General features: G+C 37.7%; 1 protein-coding gene across 1 annotated transcript; it reads left to right on the top strand.

Moving 5' to 3' along the window:
• The first annotated feature begins 8565 nt into the window (after window positions 1-8565).
• LOC307132650 (uncharacterized protein) lies at window positions 8566-21521 on the top strand. The gene is made up of 2 exons (XM_079827113.1): window positions 8566-9158; window positions 19670-21521. Exons 1-2 carry the CDS (start codon window positions 8624-8626, stop codon window positions 20851-20853), a joined length of 1719 nt encoding a protein of 572 aa, XP_079683239.1. The 5' UTR covers window positions 8566-8623; the 3' UTR covers window positions 20854-21521.

Below are 21521 nucleotides of genomic sequence, written 5' to 3'. Positions count from 1 at the left end.
CAGCTTCCCCTTATCCATAATCGGCCTCCCCTTATCCATAATCGGCTTCCCCTTATCCATAATCAGCTTCCCCTTATCCATAATCGGCCTCCCCTTATCCATAATCAGCCTCCCCTTATCCATAATCGGCCTCCCCTTATCCATAATCGGCTTCCCCTTATCCATAATCGGCCTCCCCTTATCCATAATCGGCCTCCCCTTATCCATAATCGGCCTCCCCTTATCCATAATCGGCCTCCCCTTATCCATAATCGGCCTCCCCTTATCCATAATCGGCCTCCCCTTATCCATAATCGGCCTCCCCTTATCCATAATCGGCCTCCCCTTATCCATAATCGGCCTCCCCTTATCCATAATCAGCCTCCCCTTATCCATAATCGGCCTCCCCTTATCCATAATCGGCCTCCCCTTATCCATAATCGGCCTCCCCTTATTGTTACTCAGAGCCGACTCCTCCGCCACAGTGTGTACAGGACGAGCTGGCTCTCACACAGTTTCACGGAGGACACACTTTTTTCTGTTTGCTGCAAACAAGTTTTTATGATAAAATGTTAACAAAAATAATAAAAGGTTGTGGTAAATACTCACCACTTTGAATTATATTTTTATATTTTGTCTTGATCTGCTGCCAAGAACGTTTGGAGTTGGGGTTGCATCTAAAAGTCAATGAATATCATTTTTTAGGATGTAATAGCCTATACATTCACACATATGTTGTGTGAGATATATATATATATACACACACACTCATTTCATTTTAGCATTTCAAACATTTTTTAAATCAAAAGTTGTAACTGTTGACATTAGTGAGGCCTAATGCACAGTGAAGTAACATGAACAATGGTTTTGCCATTACCATAAACAAAGAATAATAAATGCAAAACTATTGTTCATTGTTAGTTCATGTTAGCTTATGCATTAACTTATTTTAACAAATACAACCTTATTGTAAAGTGTTACCATCGAACACATGCATTCATTACACTGCAAAAAATGCTCTTCTTATTTAGTATTTTTTCTTGTTTCCAAAATTATTAAATCAAGATGCATTTATTAGATAATTAAGTGACATAAGATTTATTTGTTTTCTTAAAAATAAAATCAAAATGAAGTGAGTTTTTGCTTAAAACAAGCAAAATTATGTGCCAATGGGGTGAGGAAAATAATCTTATTTCTGTTTGGGACAAAACAGAAATTTTCTAGAAAACATATCTTATGTCATGTAATTATCTAGTAAATGCATCTTGATTTAAGAATTTTTGATATTTAGACTAGAAACAAGACAAAATTACTAAGTAAGAAGAGCATTTTTTGCAGTGTATATACACATCATTTTACATGAATGACCTAAAGCCTAGAATTTTTATTTTTTTATATATATATTTTTTTTTACTTAGGCATTGATGCAATCAGCAATTTTCCTCCAACATTCTTCTCTTGCTTTGGCAGCAGAGACAGTGTTACTGTGTGCTTGAAATACACTCTCGCTCTATCGAACGCGATTGGTTGTTTAGTGCCGACGTCACTCTTTTATGTGCACGCACGTGAAGTAATCATAGCTTAAGGATCAAAGCCTGAGTTGACAGAGAAAGTTGAGGAGCTGCGTCATGGTACCAATAAAGCCTGATTGCATCGGTTTGGTTTTGTCAACTCAAAACCAATCCTGTAACCCTGAGTTTGTTCAACTACCTTCATGGTACAGGCCCCAGGTTTAAAAAAAGAATACTAGAACAGCCTTATTTATACACATACAGAATTATATCAATCATTCATTTAATAAATACATAGTTAATGAATTCATATAACTTTATAAATTAAACAATAATAATACAAATATTTTATAGGCTATGCTATGTGATATTATATTGTATGATTTTTTGTTTTGTTTTGAGAATGTTTCTGGATGTTATCAAAGGACGTTTTGTCACAGGCCTACAAATATAGCAAAACACAGGCCTACACACACTCAATTTAATTTGAGACTCATTTCGTTCACTTTGCTTGACCAGCTGGAAAATTCTAAACTAAATATGTGTGAAAGGTTTAAAGCACTTTCAAAGTTTTTAAAAGAAAAAATTACTTAAATTAAAGTTTGACATTTGTCACATTATTAAAACTACATATAAATGATTATTAAACAGGTTAATAACTCATGTGGATCCAAGGACAGTCCAGCTACATATACAAAATATCTCCATAATCTCTAGATATTAGTCAAATTTTTCAAAAGAAACATACCTATACCGCGTTTACATGTGGGTGAATAAAGTTTGAGGTTGCGGCGGTCATGTTCGGGTTGCAAATTGTGCGTATACTCGAGTCGTACACCACATTTCTTTTTATGAATCCATTTCAAAGTGTTTATATCCAAGCGAACAGCATTCGTAGGTTCTCCTCTCCCCATGCTTGCCCAGCGTCGTGCAGCCGTGGAAACTCTGATCAGAGACGCAGACATCGCTGCTTCTGTGCCGTTTGTAGCCTATATTAGTTAGTCAATGTCGTAATGATTTAAAAAAAGATTTTTAAAGTTTAATTACAGTCATTATCGAGTCGTGTTTCGTGACAAGTCAAGTCAAGTAGCCTAATTTTCTTCATTGATTAGAAATCTTTAAATTCGCAAGTGCAGTCACGTATCTCCTGTTAAAGTGTGGAAGGGGAGATAATCATACGATTTGCTTCGGGATCTCGCTTGCAATATAACTTGTGTAGGCTATCGCCCAGGAAAAAAATCACAACGCAGGAAAACCCTGCTTGTGTTATTATGTAGCTAGTATTACATTCAGCCACACAAATCATTGTAATGATTAGCATTATCTTGGTCTAACATCAAACCTGGTCTGTCCTAACACTGAAAGACGGAACCAGACTATAGCGCTGCAACAATCGCTAATGGGAGAAAAAAAGAGAACTTACAGTGGGGTAGGGTTGCCACCCGTCCCGTAAAATACGGAATCGTCCCGTATTTACAAGCAAAAGGACGCGTCCCGTATCAAACCAATACGGGATGCAAATTGTCCCATATTTTACATAGGTCCACACATAGTTCAATTAACATACAGATTTTGCAGTGTGAAGAATACTGATAGCAAATATAAAGAAATCAATTTCACAATAAGTAGTACAGGAGATCATTTGTGCGTGATTGCGTTTTAGCGGCTTTGTTGCCATAGCGGCGGAGTCTCGAGAACATGCGCTGTGCAGTGTGTGCCTGTAAACTTGCGCGTTTTTTAAAAAACATGTCGAGCTCGCGTCGCGTCCACCGTTTGAACGCAAGATCTCCAGATATAGAACTGAATATCAAAGAGTTATCAATGGGTCTGTCCAGTAACTCATGATGAACTTCAGGCCAACTGCACACTTTATGAGAAGCATTTCAGTGTCTCAGACTGACTGACTTAAAGCAGCAGCGCTGACAGACCGGTCTATGTGACACACACCTCCCTGCTTCTAAAGGATTTTAATGGATAATATATAATATAATATTCCATACATTATCACAGCTTGGCAGACAGAATTATTAATTTTTTAGACAGGGTAATTAATAGATTATATCCTATAGCTATAATCAGCCTAATAAATGTTATTATTAATTTATAATTTAGCTAGGCTATATTAATCATACATAATAAATAATCCTGTCATATAAAGTTTATGACATTTAAAAAATATTTAGATAAAAATGGGACAAATAATTACATGATAATATAGTCATAATTTAAGTAAATTAATAAAAAAATAAACATTTTTGAAATTCAAAAAAGTGATTACTGGTTCAGAATGGCTGCTTAAAGGGACAGTTCACCCAAAAATGAAAATTCTGTCATAATTTACTCACCCTCAAGTTGTTCCAAACATGTATACATTTCTTTGTTATGTTGAACACACAGGAAGATTACTATGGAAGTCAATGGTGCCCCCAAAGCAGCCTGGTTACAAACTTTCTTCTAAATATCTTCTTTTGTGTTCAGCAGAACAAAGAAACTCATACAGGTTTGGAACATCATGAGGGTGAGTAAATGATGACAGAATTTTCATTTTGGGTGAACTATGCCTTTAAAGTGCACCAAATAGGCTCTAAAGAGTTCTTTAGAGATAAATTAATGGGTATCCCTTATTTGGCCACACTAAAGGTGGCAACCCTACAGTGGGGGCTCACTGGGGGCAATCAGTTTTCAGGGGTGCAAATGCCCCCATGGCCCCTGCCCTGTATACCCCCTGTGTCCAGGGCCGGCCCTGACCAATTTACTGCCCTAGGCAAGATTTGACTTGGTGCCCCTTGTATCAAGGTTTAGCACCATCAATCTAAGTTGTGGAAACACTGGTACTGTTTTATTTTTGTAATGCATTGATGTTTTTTAAAAATTGTTATTGTGTTGTTTTATATGATGTTCAGTCCATTCTAAAAGGCTGATGATAGTTAAACTATACAAAAATAGCACATACGCCACATTACAGCCTAAACATAAATAGCAAGAGTAATTGCATCTAGCATTCATGCACAAACTATGCATTGAGAACTAGCAAAAGTGTTTGTTTTCCAGTAGATGGCAGCAGTCTTCCACTAAACTATGCACATTCATGTTTTCACCATGCATTAAACTGAGAAATGTAGATATTTAATGTGAATTTTACATAAAATGTTGCTATTTTAAATAAACCTGTATATAAATATCATTACTAATTTCAGCAAATACAATTTGAAAATTGCCATATGTCCCCTTAAAACTGCACAACTGTAGAGAAAAAACATTAGGCTATTAAAAAAAGTGATATTACATGCGTTTTTTTTTTTTTTTTTTTTACAAAATCACACTGGTCCAAAAAAATCTAAATAAAGTGAGATTTTGCTTAAAACAAGCTAAATTATCTGCCAATGGGGTGAGAAAAATAATCCTATTTCTGTTTGGGACAGAAACAAGAAACAAGATTTCAATCAGAAACAAGATTATTTTTCTATCCCCATTGGCAGATAATTTTGCTTGTTTTAAGCAAAATCTAACTTCATTTGGATTTTATTTTGTCATTATGTCATTTTACTTATCTAGTAGCCTAAATGCATCTTGATGTAAGAATTTTTAGATATTTAGACTAGAAACAAGACAAAAATACTAAGTAAGGATAGCATTTTTGCAGTGTATCCCTTATCTTCCCTGCTTCTGTCTTTTTTGACACTACGGTTCGGCCATCCGTCATAAATAATTAGGCAACTGTGTCTACACCAGGCGCGAGTGGCAAAGCCTAAAAATGAAATCAATCCAGTCTCATTGGATGCGGCGAGAGGCGACGCGACACAACAACAAATTTCTAACGTTAAACTGATCGCGCGTTATATTTCTGACGCACTTCAAGAAGCTCGGCGGGGGAGATTGATGAGGCGGACCGGGAAGAGGCGGGGCACTTAGTTACGTTTTTTTTGCGCTTTATTTGATAATAAGACTAGGATTGTGAAATCAGAGATAGCTGTGACCCAGAGCTCTGTATGCTTCATTCATCTGACTTAATTCATGATTAAAACACTTCATCTAAACTTCCTCTCTGCTCTCGGCTTGAGGAGTTGATGCCAAGCCCAACACTTTCCCCCTTTCTTTTTTAAAGAAGGATTTTTAATATATTTTTTGTCACTGATTGTGGTACACCATTCAATAAAATAAATTGACTCAACTGCTAAGGTGTCATTTATATTTTAAAGGGTTTTCTCCAAATTTGAAATGGTCCAGTGAAGTGTAGTTCAAATATTAAGGTTGTTTCAACATAAACTTGGTACATCATTGTTTTATATTGTCATTACATGTTTTAAGTTTCAACACAAGTGATCTAGAATCAACATCACATTGTAACCTTGATCAGACAATATTACCAAAGATAATTTTTCTTAATTTCAATATTGATTCAATATCAGCGATGTAGAATCCATCATAACGTAACGTTGATTCAACAATATTACCATTGATTTTTATTTCACCATTGATTAAACATTAAATGCGGGTGCAAACGTAATATTGAACTAACATCAATTCATAATGTTGAATCAATGATATTCCCGTTGATTTGTGGTTAAAATCTCAGTATTGCTTCAACATTAACTGAGGCTGCAAGAGATGCTAAAGCAACATCACTTTGTAACGTTAATTCACTGTAATTGGCGTTGACGCATCAACACTGACTCAACATTGTTTCAATGATTACATGCTATGGGATATGTGTCAGTATGGAAATGCATAGAAATGCTTTTTCTGATATTAAAATGTGGACATATAAAGTTCATCTAAATCTAAAAACTTGAAAATAGGTGTAAAATGTCTAAAAATATGATTGCCCTTGAATCAGATTTATTTTCATGAAATCCTCATAATCTTTCAACAGTTATTGACATTATTTGGATCAATTTCCCCATTTATTTGAGTCACTTTGCCCAGTTTAAAGCCATAAACTAATAAATGAGGATAAACATGATAAAGTAGACATAAGCCTTCAGAAAAAAAGCTTTAGTTTGAGTGTTGAATCTAAACTGCTCGTCTCTCTACTCTCTCAAACTACAGATATCTGCATATCTCCAGACCACAGCGCCTCTGTTTTTACAGACACAAATTCAAGGCCTATTAAAGCGATCATTTAAGTTTGTTATATTTTTTATGACTTTTTATGCACCCACAGAAACCCTGTTATTTGCTTGTTAAGTTATGGTATTTATTTCATTTATAATGAATGTTTTCTATATTGTATATATACAAACAGCAAAAATTTAAGTCGGGTACTGTGTCTTGATTTAGAGCAATTTAATATTTTTTTAATCTCTCAATGTGAACTGTATTATTAACTTACCATTGTGTTTTTAAATGCATTTCAATAATTCATAGAACTCTGAATTTTGTCATCTTTTCTTTTATTAATATATCTTTTCTATGTACATTTCTCTGCCCTTCTGTGATTTTAGACTCAGCAGTGAGCTGGACTTTTATTTTGGTGTTGTGGTGTGACGTCATATGGCCGCGCCGCGCTCCTGCATCTGCTGTGGTTCGGCTGAAGAGAGGTTTGTGTTTTAAGCGTTTATAGCGACGCAGAATGAATTATATATTATTAAATGTAACTTTGCATTGCTTTATCTAACATTTATCAGCGTTGTGTGAGTAAAGTAACAGAATAAACTCATGAGTAACAGAAGCAGCTGCTCATTTCGCTCTTTATGGTGAATCAGTTCAAACATGAGTTCAGTCTCTGAGTGACGAGAGAACCGGAGCTTTAGACTCTCCGAGTCAATTAAACCGATTGATTCACAACAAATCATTAAATAGCTAAACTGCCTCAAGTTTTGAGTCTTTTTTGTCCATCACTCTGAATGAATAGAGATGTAATTGTATAATAGAATTCATGATTAATTGAATTAATTCATGATAGAATTCATTAATATATTATTTAACAGACACTTAAATGTAAGGCATAGTTCAGTAATACTCAAAAGCTGAGCATCGGAATTCAACAACAGTCCAACTAATATTAATAATAATAACATTAATAAATATACTTCATCACCTGTCTGTATAAGTGCAGTGTAAGCCGTACTCAAAGCTTGTGAATTAGTCCCAGAGGCAGCGGTTTCAGATGCTGAATTCGCCTCAGACCAGGGAATTATTTTCTATAGATGGTTTACTTCTAGCAGATTAATAATAATAACAACAACAACTAATTCATAATAAAAAATATTTTGTTTTGGTGTGTGATATGTGTATTATTCCAAATAAAAAAGGAGTGAGAGAAGTTGTTTAAGAACCAAACACTGCGTCAAAAAGACTTGCTTGTGAAAATGAGATAATTGAAGATAATTGAAGAGGTGTTTTGTTAATATCAAAACTGCATTTAAGAAAAAAAATTATACTACCAAGTTGCTTAAATAAATGGTTAGGGAAAACAGAGCAATCTTTTTTAATAATTAACTCTCAAACATTTATTTTTAGATCAACTTGATTTAAATTGATAATAAATGCAGTAATCAATCGATTAGATCTCTTTTTGTTTCTACCTCTTCTCCTACATCTAAATTAGTTTGGGTTCATATGTTTCCCTCATTTGAGGGGAAGATTAGTGGATATTGTATAACAAATAAAACCAAAGAAGTGTCATTTAACATTATTGACAGAATATATCCTGAGAAACACATTAGATATGAGATGTCTCAATTTATAACTGTTAAGATGAACTGAAACCTCTTAAATCTGTTTTACTTCATTCAAATGAATGACTTTCCAAAAGAAACATATATATATATATTATTGATTTGTTTTTGTTATTAGGAAAATGTCATATTCATCAAACTAAATGGAGTAATTTAAAACCAAATTTTGCTCATTTTCAAAAAAGTGTGAATTTCATTTAACATGATTGCGATGCCCTTTACTTTTAAGTTCAACTTTTTTGTTTATTTTTATTTAAATCGTTATACAAAATGTGTCAAGAAATTCTGTAAATTCTGCTGTTGAATTCTGTCATTTTGAAATTAAAAGTGCCAGTTGAACTACTGACCTAGAGATTTTGGATTTATTTTTCTTTCTGTTAATTATTCTTAAACAGGACAAACACACAGAAAAACAGGAGAAGCGACTGAGATCCACATGACACTATTATAAAGATGGAGTTTATTAAAGAGGAGAGTGAAGACCTGGAGATTGAAGAAACATTCAGTTTGAAACATGAAGAAACTGAGGAACACACAGAGAAAGAGGAGAGAGAAGACATAAAGATTATAGAATTATTCAGTTTGAAACATGAAGAAACTGAGGAACAAATAGAGAAAGAGGAGAGAGAAGACATAAAGATTAAAGAAGTATTCAGATTGAAACATGAAGAAACTGAGGAACAAACAGAGAAAGAGGAGAGTGAAGACATAAAGATTAAAGAAGTATTCAGATTGAAACATGAAGAAACTGAGGAACACACAGAGAAAGAGGAGAGTGAAGACATAAAGATTATAGAATTATTCAGTTTGAAACATGAAGAAACTGAGGAACAAACAGAGAAAGAGGAGATTGAAGACATAAAGATTGAAGAAACATTGAGAGTGAAAGATGAAGAGACTGAGGAACAAACAGAGAAAGAGGAGATTGAAGACATAAAGATTGAAGAAACATTGAGAGTGAAAGATGAAGAAACTGAGGAACACACTGGTTGGTTTCATTCTCAAAGCTGAATTATGACCTAATATTGTGTTGGTCCCCATTTTGCTGTCATCGAGGCATGGACTCCACTAGGGATGGGCATTTTTGTCAATTTCTCATTTCGATCATCGATAGGTCTCAAAAACGAGTACTCGGGGGCGGGGCATGTGCAGGGGGCGGGGCATGTGCAGGGGGCGGGGCATGTCCGTCATTAATATAATGAAAACTGTTATGAAAATGGTTGTTGACAAATACAAACGTGACATGAAAACAGGTATATGAAAACGAACATATAAAACAAAAAATAACTGCTAGATTATGATGCATAAATGACTTTGAAAAAGAAACATCTTTATAAAATGACCGTCTCAAATAACCAAGTCAGTAATATCGAGCATTGCCTTTGAGCTGAAACTGTGAAATAACACCACCCTGCAGAGCTTGCTGGCTGGTTAATAAACTCAACCAAACGCACCCTATATCAATATTAATATGAAGATTATTACGACATAAATCAACACAAAAGGACGTGAATGCGCACGTGAACTTCAGCGTGCTAGATTTTACAGGCGAAGGGTTTGAAACGGAACATTTTGAATGTGCTCTTCCCTTAACAACGCTGATACACGGACAACGAAAGCACACAGGAACAACATTTGATTAAAATCGTGTTCTCGTTATAATGCTTTGACAGATTGACTCTGCACATCATGCACTTAATTTTATTATTCATGATCGAAGTGTTTACAGACATCACTGCCCGTTTTTGAACTCATAACGAAAAACAACTTTAAATAAACTAGGTCTACTGTTAAAAAATACGAGAACAGTATAGCACTGCTGCATTACTAATATCAATGATTCTGAGAAAGAAATAGCCTATCTAAAAAGAATATGACTGTCTCTAAACCATCATGTCGAGCATGAAATATGCGTTTGAGCTGAAACTGAAGAGAATGAACAACAGCCGGTATAACGGCAGCGCTTTGCCAGCTTATTAAGCTCAACCAAACGCTTCTTATATTAGATTAATCAGATATAGACAACATAAAAGTAATCTTACAACGTGCATCTGCAGAAAAGGACGCGAATGCGCACATGAACTTCATGCGCTAGTCTGAGTGTTCTCGCTAGTTTCTCTGTGGATCAGCTGATACACGGGGAACTAAGCACAGATCATTTACAGCATTCTGTTTCCATCGTTTTCTCATTATAATGCTATCATTGGCGCTGCACATCTTGCACTAACCATTTAAAGGGTTAGTTCACCCAAAAATGAAAATTCTGTCATTAATTACTCACCCTCACGTCGTTCGAGACCCGTAAGACCTCCGTTCATATTCGGAACACAAATGAAGATATTTTAGTGTAAAGCTGATGCTGAGAAAGGCTTCAGATAGGCCTCCATTGGCATTCAGTACACTTATACTCCCAAGACGGATAAAAGGCACTCAGAACATCGTTACAAAGTCCATCTCACCACAGTGACTCTACAATAATCTTACGATGCGACGACAATAGTTTTTGTGCGCAAAAAAAATCAAAATAACACCTTTATCCAGCTTGTTACTGCCTCCCGTATGTGCCTCCACGACGCATGCGCGAGAATATGAGCAGATCCGGCGTTCGGACACATGACCCAGAAGTGATTTGTTTACAATCAGAGGAAGACGCGCGTATCTCAGCTGTTGGATTCTACATTGATCGTGCTTTAGGTCTCGGCGTAGTGCTCAAAATGGGGTTAGAGTGTGCATTTCATGGATTCCCAAACCCCGGCGCTACGTCATATTCTCGCGCATGCGTCGTGGAGGCACACGCGGAAGGCAATAACAAGCTGGATAAAGGTGTTATTTTGATTTTTTTTGCGCACAAAAACTATTGTCGTCGCATCGTAAGATTATTGTAGAGTCACTGTGGTGAGATGGACTTTGTAACGATGTTCTGAGTGCCTTTTATCGGTCTTGGGAGTATAAGTGTACTGAATGCCAATGGAGGCCTATCTGAAGCCTTTCTCAGCATCAGCTTTACACTAAAATATCTTCATTTGTGTTCCGAATATGAACGGAGGTCTTACGGGTCTTGAACGACATAAGGGTGAGTAATTAATGACAGAATTTTCATTTTTGGGTGAACTAACCCTTTAATGATCACAGTGATTCCAGACATCACTGCAGTGCACGCCTCATTTTCACTTTATTTCGCCGTGGTCTGGAGGCTGTATAACGCTAACCAATCAGACCTCCGGTACCACGCAAAACAACGCAATAACCAATAAAAAAGAGACAAATATTTTTTTCTCAGGGCGATCATCGTTCTCATGATCGATGATCGCTGTCACGTTCGAGTACTCGATTACTCAACCACTGTTGCCCGTCCCTAGACTCCTCTAGACCCCTGAAGGTGTGTTGTGGTATCTGGCACCAAGATGTTAGCAGCAGATCCTTTAAGCAGGGCTCGACATTAAGCTTGTTCACGTGCTTGTTTTTTATTTTTTTTTGTGTTGTAAATATCATTTATTCTGAAGCAATATTCTCACCAGTGTTCAATCAGATTTTACATATTTACATGTGATATTTTTACCTTTCATAAAGGGCATTTTTCCCCTAATCTTATTAAATATAGGCTATGCTTCAGCTTTCATTTTATCTTCTTAAATTTGATCTATAAATTAAATTAGAATAAGACACTATAGAGTAGTTACCAATCAAATTAAATAATTTTGCATTGAAAAATTACAACTGCATTAAATAATGTTATGAGATTGTATATTCAAAAAATATTTTAAACATTTAAACAAACAAGAAGAGTTGGAAAGAAGGTTTCAGCATGGAACTAAAACGCCAGTAGGTGGCGGCAGGTGAACGTCTGAATGAGCGAGTCATTGAGTCGATTCGTTCAGGAATGAGGCAGTCGTTTACGAATAGTTTATTGAAACTTTTATTCAACCGATTCATTCAAAACGCTGAATCATTCACTAACACACTGTTGTGGTGACACACGTTTTGCTGTGATCTTGTTTGGAACTATTCGCTGCTGAAATGGAACAAAAACACTCAATATTGCATCTAAAATGTAAGTGACTTAATGTTAATAATTGTTTATGGAACTGTCATATGAAATCAGTGTCATTTTCAGGTGTGATGTTATTCAGGAAAATGGCACTCTTGGTAATGTGACATTGCAACTATCATATGTTATAAATATAAATACATTTCTACATTTTTAAGGTAGTGTGTTAAGTGAGTTTCTCTGTGTGAACGGTGCACATTTGTTTGATTTCTCCTCGAGCGTCAACAGTGCAACGTTATAGTTACCGTCAGTTCATTATATATTATTATCCACTATCGATTGCCACTTACAGGTGCTGGTCATTTAATTAGACTATCATCAAAAAGTTGATTTATTTCACTAATTCCATTCAAATAGTCAAACTTGTATATTCATTCATTACACACAGTGACCCCTTGCACAAGGAGGGCAAGACACTAGGGCTGGGCGATAAAACGATAACGATATGTATCGCGATATACATGTAATCGATATCAATAAAAAATGCGTTCAATAAAACGCTCAATAATTTTTTTTCTTCGTCAGAAAGAAACGAGAGGTTTGGTTGCATGAACAAAGGCACTCGCTCTCTGGTAACCAAGCAACGTAGGGAGTGACATGCTAACAGCCAATCATGTAACTGTATCATGTTTGGTTGCGCCATTTCGATGTCTCGTATTGGATTCATTCTTCAGTAAACGGAACCGGTGTGGGGTGATAAGTGGCAAATGAATGCGAGTGAGAAAATTGTTAATAAAACAGGAAAACAAGTCAGCTCAGCAATATGGCAGTTTTTTGGCTTGTATAAGTCTGACTATAGCTTTCCTATAGCTCAAACAGTAGAGCATGGCGCTAGCAACGCTGAGGTCATGGGTTCGATTCCCAGGGAAAGCAAGAATTGACACAAAAAAAAAAAAAATGTGTACCTTGAATGCAATGTAAGTCGCTTTGGATAAAAGCGTCTGCCAAATGCATAAATGTAAATGTAAATGTCTATAGTCAGACCAATGTCGTCTGCAAGACTGTCGTCCCCACCAAGACAAAACTTGTTTTACCAGCCTTGTTATACTTTCGTCTGGCTCCGCATCGCGAGCCTCCGCTGACAGCGCCTCGTTCGTTTGGGGACGTGTTTATACTCGACGCGCTCACCGTTGTGCTATTCTTGACTTTGGCTGAATCCGAAATCGCCCCCTAAACCCTCAATCACTATTCCCTACTTTAGTCCACTGATACAGTTCACCTGAAGGAGTGAATGAAAACGAGTGAGCGAATTCGGACAGCCGCTGTGTGTTCATCGGCTGTTCACTCGTTATTATCAATCAGAAAAAGTTGGGACAGTATGGAAAAAGCAAATAAAAAAAAGAAGTGATTTCTAAATTTACTTTGACTTGTATTTCATTGCAGACAATATGAACACAAAATATTTCATGTTTTGTCTGGTCAACTTCATGTCATTTGTAAATATGCATCCTTTCCTGTCATTCAGACCTGCAACACATTTCAAAAAAAGTTGGGACAGTAAAGCATTTACCACTTTGTAATGTTGCCATTCCTTTTCACAACACTTAAAAGATGTTTAGGGACTGAAGACACCAAGTGATGAAGTGTTTCAGGTGTAATTTTGTCCCATTCTTCCTGCAAACAAGTCTTAAGGTGGGCAACAGTTCGGGGTCTTCGTTGTCCACATTCTCTATTGGAGACAGGTCGGGACTGAGGCAGGCCAGTCAAGTACCCGAACCCTCTTCCTCCGCAGCCAGGACTGCAGAATGTGTGCAGAATGTGCTTTTGCATTGTCTTGTTGAAATATGCATGGACGTCCCTGGAAAATATGTCTTCTTGAAGGCAGCATAGTATGCTCCAAAATCTCTATGTACTTTTCAGCATTAATGGTGCCTTCACAGAAGTGCAAGTTACCTTTGCCAAGGGCACTGACACAACCCCATACCATGATAGACCCTGGCTTTTGGACTTGTTGCTGGTAACAGTCTGGATGATCCTTTTCTTCTTTGGTCCGGAGCACACGGCGTCCATTCCTCCAAAAAAATACCTGAAATACTGCTTCATCTGACCACAGTACACATTTCCACTGTGTGATGGTCCATCCCAGATGCCTCGAGCCCAGAGAAGTCGACGGCGCTTCTGGACACTGTTAACATAGGGCTTCCTTTTGGCACAGTACAGTTTTAACTGGCATCTGTGGCTGTAACTACGTATTGTGGTACTTGACAAAGGTTTGCCAAAGTAGTCCTGAGCCCATGTGGTGATATGGCTTCTAGATGAATGACGATTCTTGATGCAGTGCCGCCTGAGGGATCGGAGATCACGGTTGTTCAGCTTAGGCTTGCGCCCTTGTCCTTTACGCACTGAAATTCCTCCAGATTCCTTGAATCTTTTAATTATGTTATGCACTGTTGAATGTGAAATATCCAAATCTCTTCCTATCTTTCTTTGAGGAACATTGTTTTTAAACATTTCAATAATTTTCTCACGTATTTGTTGGCAAACTGCGATCCTCGGCCCATCTTTGCTCCTAAAGGATTAGACCTTTCTTGGATGCTGCTTTTGTACCAAATCATAATTACAATCACCTGTTGACATCACCTGTTTCAAATCACATCATTATTTAACCATTTTGCTTCATTACTAGCCCTAAATTGCTCCTGTCCCAACTTTTTTTTAAATGTGTTGCAGGTCTGAATGACAGGAAAGGATGCATATTTACAAATGACATAAAGTTGACCAGACAAAACATGAAATATTTTGTGTTCATATTGTCTGCAATGAAATACAAGTCAAAGTAAATTTAGAAATCACTTTTTTTTTTTTTTGCGTTTTCCATACTGTCCCAACTTTTTCTGATTTGGGGTTGTAGAAACGCATCTAAAGGTTGCGAACGGTACGTGCATTGACTTCGGTTGCTGAACAAGTCCAGATGCAATATCCAGTCCAGAGTCCAGAGTTTCTTGATGTTTTCATTAGGAGTGCGCTGAAGTGTTCGTTGTGTTTTTCATGTTGATTCCCACAAAGTTAACTTGAAGATAGTTGCCAGAAGGAGGAAATGTGGTGTCTCAAAAGAGATTGAGCAAAGATGTGCCTAATCAGGGAACTCTTAACCCTTTAGGCGCCAGAGGCTTTTTCCTAAAACGTTCGATTTTGACATCTCAAAACGCTATATCTTAAAAGTGATAAAAGATAGACTTTCTGTAAATTAGAGATATATTAAAGATGACCCAAACTTTATGTAGGGATTACCCGTCTAATTTGCATATTAAGACATCATATGGTGGTGGCCATCTTGGATTATAGAATTTTCATGAAAAGTCACGTTTAAATGATAAAATGCAGCACTTCTTTCCCCACAAAATGTCCCTCACCTTCTGTATGCTATATTGCACAATACTGAATGCTCAGGTAAATAGTAAACAAACTGTGTAAATCATTACTAATAAATGGTAGAAACAAACCCTGCCTCTACGTTGCCCCCTAACTGTCCTATGAATACTTCAACCTCGTCTAACATACCCAGTGGCATTAGACAAAGTCTCTACCACAATACTGTCGCCGCGATTGCGGAGAGGCACACGGTCAGAAGACAAAGCTTCATGGCTAGCGTGGTAAAAATCTCCCGCCTCGTTCCACACAACACTAACACAGCGGGAAACATAGTTTCCACCACTGACATTGGGCAAAAGACCATCTACATTGGGCAAAGGATTCACCGTTTGTTCTTGGTGTAGGGCTATACTTTAACTTTCAGAATCACCGTCATCTTCTGAAGGCAGATATTCCCCTTCAGAATCAGGGTCCTCGAATAGAAGACCCAACAATTCATTGCGGGTAAGCTTTATTGATGCCATTAGAAAATAATAATAATAATAATAATAATCTAATGCAAATACTCGCTGACGTTGACAATACTGCTCTGATAAAATGGCTCACTCGCACAATAGCTCCGCTTTTGTTCGCACTGATTCAATGCGCTCTTACTCAAATATTTTGTATAGAAGCATGACTTTTTTTGAGTCTGGGATGAAGTATGACATGTCTGCCATCTAGTGGAGGGGAGCTCGAAAGAAATTTGAAACCCTATTTGACAAAATCGGCAGTTTTATTCAGTGCCGTATCTTGTCGAGTAAACTCAACCGTGGCGCCTAGAGGGTTAAAGGCCCTATTAGTTCACACACATTTGGTGAGGTGATCAATCAAAGATGACCAGCAGAAAGTCTTGTTCTATCTTATCTCTATCTGCATGTTTATGGTGGCATGGAGAATTTGTGCAGTTTTTACACAAAGGTATGGCAGAAATATTATGATGCATTTTAATCAAAAAATACTATACACCATAAATTCTGAAATTAAAGGTTTCTTTTGATACCAAGCAAGATGGGGATTTGAAGACATTAAATCAATGATATATCATCTTTGGATATCAGCATTAGAAGTTGCAATAACATAACTAAAGTATCATAATTAGGCTAATATAAAAGGACACACATTAAAATGCAGGAGAAATAGTGTATACAGTTGGGACAGATTGATTGTGAGTAAAAATAGAGTCAATGGCCCTCATTTATCAATCTTGCGTAGAAACGGGCGTACATGTTGGCGTAAGATGATGCTTACACTCCTCTCACCGCCTGATTTATGAAGCTGTGCGCACCTCTGAAATCCAGGTGTACGCAAAACCTGCCCTTGATAAATGCTGCGGCTGAAAATGATCGTCATTAGAATAACACGCCCCTATATATTCAAGTCTCCGCCTCCCCCACGCCCTCATTTTACGCCATGGACACACAGAAGATGGCAAAGAAGCGAAACTTCTCTGACGTGGAGATCGAGACCATCACCAGGGAAGTGGATAAAACAAAATTGTTTTATTTGGGAGTTTAAAGAGTGGGATTAAAGGTGCCCACAAAAACAAAATATGGTGTACGGTGGAAATCCAGTTTAAATAGCTGTTTGGATGAGAAATTACCTATCACAATTCATTATTTTACAGCACGTGTTTTGAAACAATTAGTATTTAATTTTGTATCACGTCACATGTATTGAGGTGTAGAATAGTGATGATGATGTGATGTGGAGTACCATTCATTCACATTAATAATTGCATGACAATTTGTAATATTCTTCTTCTTATTATTATTATTATGATTTTTATTATTAATGAAGCTTAATTATTTAGAAGAATGTCGTTATTATTATTATTTATTTTATTATTATTATTATTTAAAAGAAGAAGAATGTCATTTTTATTATTTTGTCAGTCTGAATTATTTTCAGTCCCAGTCTAACCCTGAACCGTCAGGTAAAGCGCACAGGCTCGCAACTGGAGGAATACATATGCCTACAAATCAAATGCTTTGGTAAAGTCACACAAATTAAACTTTGAAGTAAAAATAAACACTGAAGTTTATAATTACTATAACCCTATTCAAACGGGATTAGTATTATGTGGGGACCTCTGGTGATTTGTAATAATTGCAGAGAATGTCTGTGATCTTAATCCCGTGCTAATCGGCCATGTCTGTAATATGTAAAGTAAAAATTCCCCCGCGAATGACCTACCATATTTCGCCAAACACCGAGGTCCTGTGATAATATTAGTCCCGTGCGAATCGGCATCTCCGTAATTTGGCCACGATTAGGCGGATCGTATATCATTTTTGCAAGGTTTTTGTTTCCTGTGCGCATTTCTAGCTTTATCTTTCACGAAGAATGGAGCTCGGCTGCATATAATGCTCACCGTTATGAATTCCCATGCGGCCGCGCGGATTATACTTTCACTTTAGAATGAGCACCAATTTGGGAGTAAATTGCTTGAATGGTGTGTTTAATATTATTCTTAATGAAAAACACAAAAACAACAGTACAATGACAACTCGCTTAAATGGGCGATTTTACATTTAGCTTTGAATCTTCCGCCGTATATTGTTATTATATTGCTCAGTTCAGTTTTTAATTGCGTCTGTTCTCTAACTGAACTAAATATCCGGGAGATAAATCAGTAAATTAGATTAAAATCACAGGCTTTGCTTATCCCGTGCTAATGCGCCACGCAAAACTCAGATGTGGGGGAGTAATTTCTAAATCACACGAGGTCCCCAGATAATACTTATTTCGTGCGAATAGGGCTTTAGTTGTTGTTGTTGTTGTTTTACAGTGGGTCATAATATAGCATATCTTTGTCAGTGCGTTTTGTGGTGTTAGGAATTGTTTTTCTGCGCATTTTCGCACTAACTCAAAATGTGCGTACACCACCTCCTGAGCTGGCGTAGGATTTGAGCGTGCCGTACGCCAACGTCCATATTGATAAATCTCAAAGTCACAGTGGTTTTGGGTGTACGCCAGGTGTATGCTGGAAATTTGGTGTATGCACTTTTGATAAATGAGGGCCAATGTCCTTGTGTATTGGAAGTTTGTCTCTAGTTTTTGGCCAAATGGCTGGCGTCTGGTCTCCTGTGCTGCCTTTGAGGGTTCCAGGAATCGTCTCTGCTAAGGTCGTTCAGGAGAGCAGAGGTCATAACGGCATTTGAAGAGAGGTGGTTTGCGACTCTTTGGGCCAGCCAGTGATCAAGTTTGACCAAAGGGAAAGGGGGAAGGTTTTTATGGTGCCTAGAGCATTTTGATCATGCCCATCCGTTACAGTGTGATAAAGGCTAATGTTGACAAGGGTTCAGAGCACTATTCCATGTTAACCCATTCTGTTTCAGCATCATTATTAATCCATGCCACTATTTGGTAACCGGTTTTTATTGACTTATGTGCACAGCTACCAGATACCCGGAAGCAATTCCACTCCGAAAAAAATCACATCCCGAGCAGTTGTTAAAGCTTTAACAAAGTTTTTTACCATTTTTGTTCTACTGAGACTGATCACGTCCAGATTGATCAGGGGGCTTATTTTCTATCTTAATTGTGTGCTCAAGTCTTTAAATCGCTCAATATTACACATCGTATATCCAGTGCTTATCACCCAGAGAGTCAGGGGTCAGTTGAAAGGTTCCATCAGACCTTAAATGCAATGCATAGGATATACTGCCTCGAGACATGGTCTGAGTGGGACGAAGGTGTTCCTTTGCTTTTATTCTCAATCCGTGAAACTGTGCAGGAGTCTCTCAAGTTCAGCCCATCAGAGCTGGTCTTTGGCCATACTGTGAGAAGACCACTGAAAGAGAGAATGTTCGGCATTGAGGACTCTAAGAAAACAAACGTGTTAGATTATGTCAGTAATTTCATGATCGGCTTCAGAAAACGTGTGTACTCTATATCAATGTCCCTCCATAAACTTCTGGGCCCTCCGCACTAGCAACGTGTGTGCTATTCCCCCAACCCCAACACCCTGGTGTGATGTCCATGTGAATAGGATCCAGTTGTATGTTGGTTTTGATACTTGTCATGTCTAAATGTTTTGTTTGTTGCTTTGTACCATTAAACTGGTGTTAATTTGCATTTGTCTCTTTTTGCCTTAGACCTGACGGTGCTGAAAGAGGAGAGTGAAGTACTGAATGGAATAGAAGAGAAAGATCAATTTAAGAATCATGATTTAATAACTGGAGAAAAAACTTTTAGTTGCTCACAGCCTGAAAAGACTCTGTCACGAAAAAAGTCTAAAAATAAGGGAACTAGAAGAAATTTCACCTGCCAACAGTGTGGAAACAAATTCACTCTAAAAGGAAACCTTGACAGACACATGAGAATTCACACTGGAGTGAAGCCTTGTACCTGCAAACAGTGTGGAAAGAGTTTTGCTAGAAAAGTAAACCTTAAAATACACATGAGAATTCACACTGGAGAGAAGCCTTACACCTGCCCTCAGTGTGGAAAGAGTTTTGCTAGAAAAGTAAACCTTGACAGACACATGAGAATTCACACTGGAGTGAAGCCTCACACCTGCCAACAGTGTGGAAAGAATTTCGCTCCAGGAGTAAGCCTTAAAATACACATGAGAACTCACACTGGAGAGAAGCCTTACACCTGCCCTCAGTGTGGAAAGAGTTTTGCTAAAAAAGTAAACCTTAACAGACACATGAGCTTTCACTCTGGGGAGAAACTCTACACTGGAGAGAAGCCGTTCACCTGCCAACAGTGTGGAACAAGTTTCCACCGAAAAGGAAACCTTAAAACACACATGAGAATTCACACTGGAGAGAAGCCTTACACCTGCCAACAGTGTGGAAAGAGTTTCGCTGAAAATGGAAGCCTTAACAAGCACATGCGAATTCACACTGGAGAGAAACATTACACCTGCCAACAGTGTGGAAGAAGTTTCAGCCTTAAAGGAAACCTTAAAGACCACATGCGAATTCACACTGGAGAGAAGCCGTTCACCTGCCAACAGTGTGGAAAGAGTTTTGATCAACATGAAAACTTTCAAGTCCACATGAGAGTTCACTCTGGAGAGAAATCCTATACCTGCCCTCAGTGTGGAAAGAGTTTTGCTAAAAAAGTAAACCTTAACAGACACATGAGACTTCACTCTGAGGAGCAACCCCACACATGCCCTCAGTGTGGAAGAAGTTTCAACCTAAAAGGAACCCTTAATAAACACATGAGAATTCACACTGGAGAGAAGCCTTTCACCTGCCAACAGTGTGGAAAGAGTTTCAACCGAAAAGAAAGCCTTAAACGGCACATGAGAGTTCACACTGGATAGAAGCCGTTTACATGTGGACACTGTGGGAAACATTTTAGTTATAAAAAAGCCCTGGAGTACCACATGAGTATTCATGTATGAGAGAACTGGTTGCATATGTCATCATTGTGGAATTAATTTCACAGACAGGAAATGCCTCATGTTTGGGAGATTGTATAATGTGCTGATTATTGTTACGGTATTCAATTACCTTATGCTGCGTTCACACTAGAGGTCTTCACGGGTCCAAAAATTCATACCCGAACCCGAAGAGACCCGTAATGTGAGATGTGAGATGGTGGTCCAGTGGGTTAAACCATGGAACTGACACACAGAAGGTTGCTGGTTCGATCCCAGCGGTCACCACCAGTGTGTCCTTGACTTTACTCCATGTTGCTCCAGGGGGATTGTCCCTGTAATAAGGGCACTCTAAGTCGCTTTGGATAAAAGCGTCTGCCAAATGCATAAATGTAAATGTAATGTGCTAAACAGAACCGACCCGGACCCCTCTATTATTTCAAAAGCTGGACCCGGACCCGTGCAGATCCGAGAAATGCCAAAAATGTAGTACCCGGAACCGACCTGGACCCGTCTATTATTTAAAAGCTGGAACCGAACCCGGTGCGAAGACACAGACCCGACTGGACCCGATTATCACATATTCCACAATAAACTGAAATTAACAAGTC

This window comes from Gobio gobio, assembly GCF_949357685.1.
Source record: "Gobio gobio genome assembly, chromosome: 10".
NCBI lineage: Eukaryota > Metazoa > Chordata > Actinopteri > Cypriniformes > Gobionidae > Gobio > Gobio gobio.
Note: the sequence above shows the minus strand (reverse complement) of the source record. Positions and strands in the feature narration are given on the sequence as shown.